The 13,225-nt window shown below is 34.5% G+C and overlaps 1 protein-coding gene across 1 annotated transcript in view; it reads right to left on the bottom strand.

Annotated features, from left to right (window-relative positions):
* Positions 1–13,225, bottom strand: part of DOCK7 (dedicator of cytokinesis 7) — a 227,107-nt gene that overhangs the window by 37,571 nt on the left and 176,311 nt on the right. Inside the window, 7 exon segments of the mRNA XM_050752462.1 lie at positions 591–734; positions 2,166–2,358; positions 3,490–3,590; positions 4,248–4,406; positions 9,582–9,734; positions 10,631–10,765; positions 12,886–12,982. Coding sequence (XP_050608419.1) covers positions 591–734; positions 2,166–2,358; positions 3,490–3,590; positions 4,248–4,406; positions 9,582–9,734; positions 10,631–10,765; positions 12,886–12,982 — 982 coding nt within the window.

Here is a 13,225-nt window from a genome sequence, read left to right on the forward strand (position 1 = left end):
TTCTCTGGCCTCAGCCTCCCAGGTAGCTGGGACTACAGGCGCCCGCCACCTCGCCCGGCTAGTTTTTTGTATTTCTTAGTAGAGACGGGGTTTCACCGTGTTAGCCAGGATGGTCTCGATCTCCTGACCTCGTGATCCGCCCGTCTCGGCCTCCCAAAGTGCTGGGATTACAGGCTTGAGCCACCGCGCCCGGCCAACAGAGTTTTACTCTGTTGCCCAGACTGGAGTACAGCAGCATAATCGTGGCTCACTGCAGCCTCAACCTCTTGGGCTCAAGCAATCCTCCCACCTCAGCCTCTCAAGTAGCTGGGACCACAGGCATGAGCCACCATGCCTGGTGAACTTTTAATTTTTTGTAGAGATGGTATCTCACTATATTCCCCAGGCTGGTCTTAAACTCCTGGACTCAAGCAATCCTCCCATCTTGGCCTCCCAAAGTGCTGGGATTACAGGCATGAGCCACCATACCAGGTCCAGAACAAATTATCTTTAAAGAAAAGTAGGGTCATAAGACAGAGAGAATAAATACACATGTCATTGATAATTAGAGGTATGAAACTCTGGAAAAAGAATTAACAAGAGTCATCTACCATAGAGAAAGAAGCAGCTGCTTGTTCCAGTAATCCCACAAGTCCTGACTCAGTAAAGTATTTTCCAGAGCAGATACCTTCTTCATCTGGAGATACCACATCATCTGAGACCGCAGATTCTTCTAAAACATTAGATGAAATATTCTAGGGAAAAAATAAATTGAAAAGGTTTTTGAAACAGAATTTTCTAGCATAAAAATGTATAAAAAGAAATAACTGAAGATGAACTGTAACTATCAGGTTAGGTTTAAAAAAAGGAGAGTAATATAGAGGTAAAAGATAAATCTCCAAAAACTTTCTGTATTTTGAAGATGATAAAATGAAAACACCACTGCTAGATAACTTTTCTCTTAATAAAAAGTGGTATGAAAGAAAATTAAGAAACGTCATGGGCTAAAGGAAATTGTAATATGACATAAGACATCTAAGGAGATATCAATAGTCCTTTTTTATTTATTTAATTGATCGTCTCAAAACTATAAAGGAAAAAAGGGACAAAAATGGTCTCTTGACTTATCTAATATACACAGAGTTAATAAAAAAACTCAAGTATAATAAAAGCCCTCTTATTCAATGAGATTGGAATCAGCCATTATTTCTAAAAGAGAAATGATACATACATACCTTATTTTATTTTAACCTCCTAAACATTTACAGTAGATGTACACTCATTTATCAACTTTTGAATTAGATCTAAGGCCTTCTCTTTGTGTGTATGGGTTTCCAGATCAGATTTCATGGAATCTCTTGTGGGTAAATACCCAAAAGGCAACATTCTTTTTAAAGATTTCAAGTTTTGGTTTCTTTTGAGTGAAAACTTAAACTTAAATCAATCATCAAATTATTCTAGAATTTTAGGAGTTTCCTCTCCCCCAATCTATTTGTCCGGCCCACAGTTAATTCAACAGCAATTGTTTTGGAGATTCACCTTTCCTGAGTCTTTGTAAAAATTCAACTTTGTTATCAGAGAAACAATAACTTTCTTTTTGCATTCTGATTTCATCAGAAGATAAAACATTTAACTAAATTTTACAATATCCCAAACCTACCATTAACAGGTTGTGAAGAAAAGCAAAGCATAACTGACCCTTGGTAAGCAAAGAATTCAACTAGTGGGTCAGAACTATGTACCCTACTAGAGGGCAAACTCATCTGTGAGTCATGGTATTAGTCATAAAATGTACTAATATTTTATGTAGGGAAAAGAGAATGTTGGTATATCTGCTATGTTAAGTAAAAGCCAATTAAGAATTTCTACTGAATTCTGATTCTCAGTAATACATTTCCACAGATGTTAAAGTATGTAACTGATTACAAGGCAGTAAAGACAAAAAGAAAAAATAAGCATAGTGCTGATAGTTCAGAGGTAAGAAACTGTGGAAAGAGAATTAACAAGAAGTACTCCTTAAAAATGTATTAATGACAATCACTGTGAAATGTTAATCTACCTTGTGAAGCATTGGCTTAAGTCTTTAAGTTTTCCCTGCAAACTAAAAAAGTCTCAACACCAGTGAGAAAAAGCTAAAACCAAAAAAAGACATACCTTGATTTAATGTACATCTGGAAGATTCCTACCTGAAATGTTACACATCCCACAGGAAGATATTTCCGGTCCTCCAGCATGCTCAAATATTCAGCAACAAGTGCTGCTGAGTGGACTAGACACTGTGCAGCTTCAGCATGATTGCTTCGTTCTGAGTGCTTGCCAGCCATGTTCTGCAGCCAGGTCAATCGCAGATCTGGAGAGGTCTGGTAACCCTTGGCAATTCTAATTAGAACAGAAATTCTTCTCCATTAGTATATGCTTCCCAAGCTGGGAGGGAGTTTAGCTAGCTCACTCAGAGTTTACCTAGATAGGTTTTTGATACTGTGCACAACCCATTTAGTTTTAAAGTAGTATGAAAATGTCACTATGCAGGCTTAGAGAAATAACTGTGGCCTATGGAATGGATAATATCAGTGGGCAGGGTGGGGGAGGGCAGGAGGGGCAAAAAAGAAATATGCCATATCAAAATCTGACCATTAAGGAAATAATCAGTTAAGGGAAAAAGTATGGAAATTCATGTGTTCATTACAGAAATATAGAGAAGTTTTATATGCAAGGAAAAAGGAAAACTTCTAAAAGGTACTTTTATTACATCAACTTTAATTCAAAGAGATTAAATTGTTTTATTTGTGCTTTTAACGAACTCCAAAATTGTAGGAGCAGAGGGTCATATGACAGAGAAAAATTCTTAAGTTTTACTATTGTATCTATTAAGGTGTTAATACAATAAAAATTATGGAGTTTTCAAAATGTGCCCTTAGAAATATCATTCTTTAGTCACAACAGTATTGAAAAAAGGTAATTAATGTTACAGTAAAACATTCATATACTGTATTTTCTTCTTAAAAGACTGAGTTTTACATTTAAAATATTGGTATGGGCCTTCAAAGGAAGTCTGGGGCCCAGGACACCAAGGTGTTAAATGTGTGTTATGAATATTTTAAAAAATCCTCTTATTTTTGATAATCAATAAGTATATTTGCATTGTTCTTTAAAGAAGAGACACAGAAGATCCGAAGATGCCACCTGGAAAAAAGTGCATTTGGACTTTCAATCTACCATTGGAAAAATCACTCAAGGTCAGGTGGGGTGGCTCATATCTGTAATCCCAGAACTTTGGGAGGCCAAGGCAGGCGGATCTCTTGAGCCCAGGAGTTCAAGACCAGCCTGGGCAATATGGTGAAGCCCCATCTCTACAAAAAAGTAAAAAATATATAAATATAAAAACAATAAATAATGTAAATACAGAAAAATCACAAATCACTTTTGTGTGTTTATTTTTTTCATCTAATGCTTACTGTATGTCTTACTAAGTCCCTTATACAAAGCATAAATGAATCAAATAAATGCTACCTGTACATTAGATCAATCAACATTTCAGGATCCTCCTGGTGTTCCTTCATTTTCACAGTATCAGAAAGAATCATATGGAGATTAAAAACCAGATCCTGGACCTGCAGCAGAGAATTATATGAAAAATATTCTTGAATTGTCATTCATCCATAATAACCAAATTAGTTTCAGAGATATTTCAGATAAATATCTAAAGATTTCAAAACAAGTTGTATGATATTGATATGGTTCTGTAAAATATAGGTATGTGGGGATATGGTAAGTGAAGGGTAGTAAACTTTATATAAATTCCTCAGCAGACTATCTATATTTTTTGTTCTTTCACCTGGAAACAAGCAGAACTATAAGTAGAAATAAAACAGAGGGATATAGGAAATACAAGAATACAAAAGGAAAATTCTCTCCTATATTTCTGATTTTACTAAAAGGTAGTTTGTAGAAACTTTAGTTTATAAGGCATATTATTGTTTGATTAATAAGTAGGAATGTTTTGTCAGAAAGCTTTGTCTGTATTGTCCAAGTCCACTGTTCTACTTATTATAAGTGCACAGAATTAAACACCAAAGAATTAATTATTTCCAAAAGAAGGGTAGCTGACTAAAACAAAAAGATTCAGTCCTATCTATGGCACATGATGTGTGGATTCAAAATGAAATAAATGATCCTCCAGCAAAAACCAACTTTTGATTTAACAATTTGGAAAGTGCCTATTTAACAAGCCTATTTCAATTAATGATCTAGAAAGTAGCATTTCTGACCTGATCAGGAAATGTTGTTTCCCTCAATTCCAGATCTTCTTCAGCATATGTCAATATAGTCTTTAGAGAACGCCTTAAGAATTCTTCATTAAAATTCTGAGATGTGCCCACCAAGGAGGATAGTGACATTGTTACCTGCATTTTAACCCTAGCAAAGTTCTGTAACAGAAAAATTGTCCAGTCAATACTTAATATAGAAAAGCTTTAAAAAGTCTGCTATTTTTCCTCGCTAAAAGTATATTTAGTGAAAAAATACCATTCTAAGCAAAATATTTTTTAAAGTAATAAAATATGTATATCAAAATCTTATTTTAGAAAGGATATAAAACTTAGAATTTTGTTCTGAATAATGTACTACAAAACAGGATTTTAAGAAGTCATGTGTTAAGAGTTGAATTAGAAATTCTGCTTATGTCTTTACATTTATTTATTATGGGCATATGTTATTAATATAACATTTTACAGATAAGGTTAAATAGCTTGATTGACATTATAAGAGTCTTAAATAATAGATGGAGTATTTAAATTCTAGTCCATTTCATGACATCCACACTATGATGAAAGCAATTTAACACACATCATGCGTAAAGTAATGTAAGGTAGAATCTTTTGGAGTGACGCCTTTAACAGCTTATAACTTACATTCTTCCTTTTTTTTAGTGTAAATTCATTTCTGCTCCACCATTCTCTACCATGAAATCATTCTTAAGAGATTATTGGTGATAATATATCAATTGTCGTATCCAATATTTTTTGCTCAATATTCTACTTCATATCTTTGTATATTTAAATTACTTTCTCCTTGAAAATCTCCTACCTTATCTTCAGTGGCACCACTTTATCCTGGTTTTCTATTCTTTTTCAACTCTTTTTCTGTTTTATTCCTTGGTTGTCCTTCCTAAATACCAGTATTCCCAAAGATTCTGTCAAAAAACTTTTCTCACTTAACATACTCTAAAGAGCCTCATCCATGTCTTTGCTTCGACCAGCATACACATGTTTCCGTCTCCAGCTGATATTTCTCTGTAGAACTCCAGGCTCTCATAGTTTACTAGATAGCACCATCTGGATTTCTCATAGGTACCACAAAGTCAACATGTCTACAATACCTTCTCTCCCTATTGATTATCTAAAAAAGTGATACTATTCTTGTAGTCATGCCAAAAATCTAGGGGTCCCCAATTCATTCTCCCCTCTCATTTTTCATACCATAAATCCAAATCTACACCATCTCCTAATGTGATCCAATATATCCTTTCTCCATTCCCAATGCCTTTGCTTTATTTTACACCCTCACCATTTCTTATTTAGATTACTGTAATAACTTCCTAATCGATCTCCATGCCTTTTTCTTTCATATCTCTCAGTCTAACCTCTACCTAGCACCAGGGAACTTTCTGTAAAATGCAAATCTGAACATGTTCCTCCTCTCCTTAAAATGCCCCTAAGGCAGTTGTCCAAAGTTTTAAGGATAAAATTCAAGAATTCAACTCAGTAAATACGTCACACTACATAGTAGGCACTGAGAGTATGGTGATAAAATAATTTATAGTTGGCTAGGATAAAGGTGTAATTGAAAAAGCTAAGCCTTTTCAATACTAAGACAAATTCTAGAAAAGGCATTTAATTGTAAATATAAAGAAAATCTCATGAGCAGCTGGAGGAAAAAACGTTATTTAAAACAGAGAAAAATATCAGGCTACCTTTCAATGTATCCACAACAATATTTAATGTCAGAAGACAATGGTACTCAAGTACCCTTTTTTCCTATGAGGTGTTCTTTATCTGATAAGTTTTGCTGATTTTTCTCACGCTTATTATTATTCAAAGTATAAGGCAAAAATTTCATAAACACCCTTGCTATCCTACAAATACAGATAACTTTAAACAATCAAGAACTTGGAAAATTGGCCGGGTGCAATGATTACTGCCTGTAATCCCAACACTCTGGGTGGACAAGGTGGGAGGACAGCTTGAGCCCAGGATTTCTGGGCTACCGTGAAGTACCATCATGCCACTGCAGTCTAGCCTGGGTGACAGGAAGAAATGCTGTCTCTATTTTTAAAAGTGGGGTGAGTGGGGTGGGCAGGGTGAGGTGGCTCACACCTGCAGTCCCAGCACTTTGGAAGGCCATACAGAGAGGACTGCCTGAGCCTAGGAGTTCAAGACCAGACTGGGCAACAAAGTGAGTTCCTGTCTCTACTTAAAAAAACCAAAAAAACCACTTGGAAAATATTACTCCTAAGAACCTTGATGAGGACAACATTTAGCTAAACAATAATTATAGCCCCAAAAAACTCATGGTAAGCAATATTTCATTTTACAACTAAGACTACGAACTAAGACTGAAATGTTACAGCTAAGAAAAAAACTAGGAGGGTGAGAAAGGAGATGGAAAGAAGTACTTAACAATCTACAGTAGACATAAAACAAATAACGTTATTTGAAGGTGGCAATTAAATCAAGTGAAGTACATGCAGATTCAACAATACAAATGTAAACAGTAAGAAAGATACTTTTTTGAAATATTGAGGTACAAAGAATGACAGGGTGGAGGAGAGAAAGAAGAAAATCAGCAATTTTATTACTGTTCATTAAAGGGAGTTAATAGATACTTATTTCAAGTAGAATTTCTCAATTTTTTTTTCATTATTGTCCCTCTTATAAATCTTTTTGAACAATTTTTCTAATTACATCCCTATGATATTTTAATATCAGAGATGTATACATCTGTTTATGCACTCTATGTATATCTGGATTTATATACACATAAGAAAGTAAATATGAAGCTTACTCTTTTTACTCGATGCAAGGTTATGAATGACTAGATACAAATTTTAAGTTAAAAATCTGAAAATGATTTACATTTAGCTTACCTTTATAGGCTGGTTTTCTGAAAAACTTTTAATATAATCTTTTAGCTTAAATAAACTGTAATGTATCAAATTACACAAATAAATTAGCAACTTATATAACTACAAAAGCAGCAATGTAATCAATTTTTTTAAACCATTCAAAACTGCTACTTATCCAGCAAAAGAATTAAAAATTAATTTCTTAAAAGTTATTTCAGTGAACTTTCACTATTTGCTTGATAGAAGAAAATACGTTCTGGCTACTATATATTCATTTAGATATTGTTGACTTTTTTTTTTCAGCAACTGGCACGATTAAAAATTGCTTGAATAACTTTTGTAGAATGAAGTAATAAATTGGAAATTTTTTTCTTGGGCTTAATTTTCAAAGCCCAAGTCACACACGAATGCACTGAGAACCAAACATAAACAATATCCACAAGGCAGCCAATGGAAGCAACCTCTTGCCATATGACTGAGATCAAGCAATTGATTAAAAGTCTCCAATCACAGTCATTTATTCTCCAGTTTTATAACCCAATTTTGCATACATTTTGTTTTTTATTTTCCAAGAACTTAATGTCAGTGCTGCTCATGTGATACCCAGTAACACCAATGAGAGAAATAAATACTAAGCAATGCCATGTTGTTGGGTAGTGTTGAGTTTTGGAGGACCATAAGCTAAGATTTTTCTCATCCTCCACAAAAACCAATTTTCACTCCCTTGGTGGTAATACTGCCCTGGTTGAGAATGCATGATCTAAAGAAATAGAGGACTAGGGGTATTACATGACTATAAAGGCAACCTAGCAAAACCAGAAATTTTGCTAAATATGATAAACACTACATCCCCAAAACAAGGTAAACAGACCATATAGTGTAAGATGAAAACAACCAACACACATTTTTTTAAAAGGGGAGGCAAGAGGGAAAGGCATAACAAAATAATAAAATAGGATTCCTGGGCATACATAATATAATAACAAGTATGAAAAGTTTCATTCAATTAGAGGTTGGATCACAAAGCAAAACTCAACTCTTATGTTGTATATGAGAGGCACACCTAAAATAAAGTGAAAATTAAAGAACAGGCAAAAGCAAATAAAGTAATTTCAAATTAAAAAGAAAGCAGAGGTCAAAATCTTAATACCATAAAAGATGAAATTCAGGCCAAAAAATAAAATAGAATAAAGGTTTTAAATAAAACCAACAAAAGTTCTTTTAAATTCCAAAGGAGAAAAACTCTTAAGAAAATATAGTAGTTATGAGTATTAGTACACCAAATAAAAGCTGAAGGAGAAACAGACAAACACAGTTACAGGCTTTAATTTACTTCTACCAAGTGAAAAAAAACCAATGATATGCAGTCTATGTGATTAATAAGGTGTATTTATCTGGTATATGTTTAACTCAATATTCTGAAAACAGAAATACTCCCCTTTTAAAGATTTTTTGTAGAACACTCATAAAAACAGATTATATTTAGACACACAAATACACAGATCCACAATAAAGAAAGGGAGAAACAGAATATACACTATACAATCACAATGTAATAAAGCTGAAAATTAACAATAAAAAAATTTTTTTTTTTGAGACAGGATCTCACTCTGTCACTCAGGCTGGAGTACAGTGGTGTGTTCACAGCTCACTGCAACCTCACACTCCTGGGCTCAAAGGGATCCTCTCACCTCAGCCTCCTGAGTAGCTGGGACCACAAGCACGGGCCACCCAGCTTGGCTAGTATTTTTTTGCAGAGATAGGGTTTTACTATGTCACCCAGGCTGATCTCAAACTCCTGGCCTCAAGCAATCTTCCTTCCTCGGCCACCCAAAGTGTTGGGATTATAGGTGTGAGTCACTGGAATCAGCCAAAACTTTGAAACAAAAAGGCTACTCAACTCTTTGGATTAAAAAGAAAATACAAACTGAAATGACAAGATTACTAAATATTAGAACCAAGGAGATGACAAAAATAGTGCTTAAAGGAAAATTCAAGGCCTTAAATACTTACATACGCAAAAATAAATATTTGACTCAAACTAAATATTTGACTAAATATTTGACTCAAAAGGAAAAATATAACACATGAATATAACATATAATAAAAGACTTAAATGAAAAAATGGAATTCTTCAAAGGCTGTGACATGTAATTGTAAAATATCAAGCCAAGATACTTAAACTTTTATTTCTTTTTACTTAGGGACAATTAAAATTTAAAATTGCTCAATGTACATTTATATTCTAAGTCTGTATTAATATACATACATACATACATACATACATACATATGATATGCACACAATTGGAGATTTGGATTTTTGTAAGATATACACAGAATGAGAAATATCAAGATAGCCTATGATTAGACTTAAAATATACAAAAAACTCCATGCTCTCCCAAAACTGATTTAATAACTATCAGCAGAAGTTATATTTCATTATGAATACAGAGAATTTTCATGATTTAATACTTACATTCCCAATCTCAAAGTTTTGCCTCATTAGTAGGTAAAGGGAGGCACTGGCGTGTGACCGTATTGTACTGATGCTACTGCTACAGTGTCGGAGAAGCCTGAGGCATAAATCAGCGCACTGCTCTGTCTCTTCTTCAAATAAGAGTTCAGGAAACTGTAAAACAACAACAAACCACTACTGAATTTTTACAGTAAAAGTTCCTGAGATATGTTAATATAACCTGAGCTGGAGATTTGTTAATATAGCCCAGAAATTAAAAGAATGGTTAGGACGATATTAGCTAATAGTTAATAGCGTGAGACACAGAGTCAAACTGGGTTCAAATGTTGATTATGCCACTTACTAACTAGTAGTGTGACCTTGGACAAGTTTTCTCATCCACAAAATAGGCCTAATAATATATCTACAAGGGATTGTTGTGAAGCTTCTATCAGAATGTGCATAAAACACTTAGTAATCAACATACATGAATTCTACATTTATTACAAAATAATACATAAGTTATTTTCATCAACGTCTCTGCACTCCATCTTCTAGGATGATTAAAATGAAATAGCTACCTTCAAAATTTAAGAATATACATATTTCTGAGGGAACACAAATATAAGAAGTAAATATTTAAAGCAGTTGAACAAACACACACCTTCTTTTACATTCATCATAAAATAATTTCAGTGGGTTGAATTGCTTATATATTGAATTCTTTATAAATTGAGTTTTTTTTTAAAAAAACAGAACCAAGTGGAAAGAAAACAAGAGAAGCCCCATATTTAAGATTGGCTATTAATTTCAGGCCCTTCTCCACATCCAAGTTACTGTTTTTTAAACCAGAACTGGTTAAAGGTGATTCGATGAAAAATTCCAAAAGGCAGGCAGCAGTAGAGAGGCAAAGAAGAATCAAGCATCTTAGGTTATTATTTAAATTTTAACTACACATATTCATTAATATATTACTACATATATTAACCAATGAATGTGTCAAATGATCTTAGATAATGTTAACAAAGAAAACAAAAGTCTGACAACACTGCAGGTATAAAATAACCCACCTTTGAAACCAAGGCTCTCTGTGTAGCAAAACAGTGTTGTAGATAAACTGCACTTTGGTTACAGGCCATGCTGTGTAGTAGCACTTTTAGCACTCCACCAAGAACGCTCTCTTTGGATTCCGTTACAGAAACAGTCTGCAATTTAAAAATAAACAAATAAAATAGAGATGTACCTGCCATTTAGTTAGGGAGGTTACAGGCCTCCCTATGTATAAATAAAGTTTCAAAAGATAAAAAAAAAAAAAAATAAGATCTAGAATGGCTTCAAGAAGGATTTGGATAAGAAAAGGGGGAAAAAGAATAAATATAATTTAAACAAGAAAAAAGAGGAGCAAGATACAATGCCAAGAAATCATAAGGTGTTTTTTAGGAAAATTAGTAAGTAAGTCTGAACTGACTTGAGGTTCATGTAGAAAACAACTACAGATAAGGCTGAAAAATAGAGTGGCGCCTGGAGCAAAAAATGTTGCTGGTACACAAATAACCATTCTTTTCTTCTTAAATAATTGAAACCCTGAATTTTAGCTGAAGACTTTGAATCCGGCTACAGAGAGAGGTGAACGAAACAGAAGTTTCATCTTCTGAGTCATGCCCTTAAAAGAAGAAATGTACTCTGTCCCTGCTGTTTCTTTTCACTGAATAAAATACAGACATGACAGCTGCAGCTCAAGCAACCATCTTGGATTAGGTATCTTGGACTTAGTAAATTTTTTATATTTTTAAAACTTTAGTCAGGAAGTCAGGATAATGACTGATAAAATCTTTTTTTTTTTTTTTGAGATGGAGTCTGTCACCTAGGCTGAAGTGCAGTGGCTTGGCTCACTGCAACCTCTGCCTCATGGCTTCAAGCAATTCTTGTGCCTCAGCCTCCTGAGGAGCTGGGATTACAGAAGCGCGCCATCACACCCAGCTAATTTTTTTATTTTTAGTAGAGTCAGGGTTGGCTGGGTGCAGTGGCTCACGCCTGTAATCCCCACACTTTGGGAGGCTGAGGCGGGCAGATCACCTGAGGTCAGGAGTTTGAGACCAGCCTGACCAACATGGAGAAACCCCGTCTCTACTAAAAATACAAAATTAGCCAGGTGTGCTGGCACACGCCTGTAATCCCAGCTACTTGGAAGGCTGATGCAGGAGAATCACTCGAACCCGGGAGGCAGAGGTTGTGGTGAGCCGAGATCATGCCACTGCACTCCAGCCTGGGCAACAAGAGTGAAACTGTCTCAAAAATAAATCAATAAAAATAAATAAATAAATAAATAAATAAATAAATAAATAAATAAAGTCCAGTCAGGGTTTTGCCATGTTGGTCAGGCTGGTCTTGAACTCCTGACTTGAAATGATCCGCCCACCTCAGCTTCCCAAAGTGCTGGGATTACAGGCACGAGCTACTGTGCCCAGCCATAAAATATTTTTAAAGGAAAAGTCTCATGAAAATGTACAGAATGGATGGTAGGAAGAACACAGAGTGAGTTATCATGAAGCAGGTGGCCATTGTAATCACGCTGAAATATGAACCTGGCAGAGCAGTGGTAGGAGAAAAGGAATGGAAGGAATAGGTGAGAGATATATTTACTAAAATGTCTGAGAGATCTTGCTAACTGATTTGAATCCTGGCTCTTCTACATATTAGCTGCATCATTATGGGCAGTTATTTAACATCTTCGTGCCTAAGTATTCTCATCTACAAGATGAGGATACTGACAGTTTCAATGCCATGAGTTTCTTAGAAAGATCAAATGAGTCGACATTTGTAAAGGGCTTAGGACAATGTTTAACACAGAAAAAACTAAATACATGTTGGCTATCACATTGTTACTACAGGATAATACTGCCTAGAGGGCTACTGTTAGGACCCAACATGATGATTATAGATAAAGAGCCTGAAACACTGCTGTAGTATACACAGGATACTGCATAAACTCAGTGTATCTATATGTAGCTATAGCTATACATCCATGTTGAATCTCACCTGATGGCAGAACATCCAACTATAAATACTCAGAGGATATTTGGAAATGCTAGACTAGGCCATGAAGGGGAAAGACAAGGAGATAAAAATTTCATAATCATCCTCCATGAAGAAATAGTTGAAGCTATTGGAATTTATAATTACAAAGAATCTCAGAATGCTTGGAATGAAACTTTTAGGAACTACTAATATTTAAATGTAATTTTATGGCTCACAGTAAAGACTTTTCCCTCCAACCTCAATTTACCAAATCTATATCTTAAATTTCTCTTCTTTGAATTCTTACCTGAACAACAATCTCTAATGTATCCAAAATGATTAAGTTTGCTTCTGTAGCCAGGTTTCCATCAATCAGTGCTTCGTGTTCAATCTCTGCTCTTGATCTAATACAAAATATTTTAAGAAATTATATTTATCTTTTTGAAAACCACAATTCTGAAAAGACTTAAGGATGCATAGAAATAAAAAATTTCAAACCATTTTCAGTATTTGCCCAACAAAAAATTACAAGAGAATAAGAAAAAAGGCAATAGTTTACACATTTACGTGGCTTGTTTGTTAACCACAATATACATTTTCTCACCCCATTACAGAAGCTTAATGCCACTAAAAGCACAAATGTTTAT

Source organism: Macaca thibetana, chromosome 1 (genome assembly GCF_024542745.1).
Source record: "Macaca thibetana thibetana isolate TM-01 chromosome 1, ASM2454274v1, whole genome shotgun sequence".
Taxonomy (NCBI): domain Eukaryota; kingdom Metazoa; phylum Chordata; class Mammalia; order Primates; family Cercopithecidae; genus Macaca; species Macaca thibetana.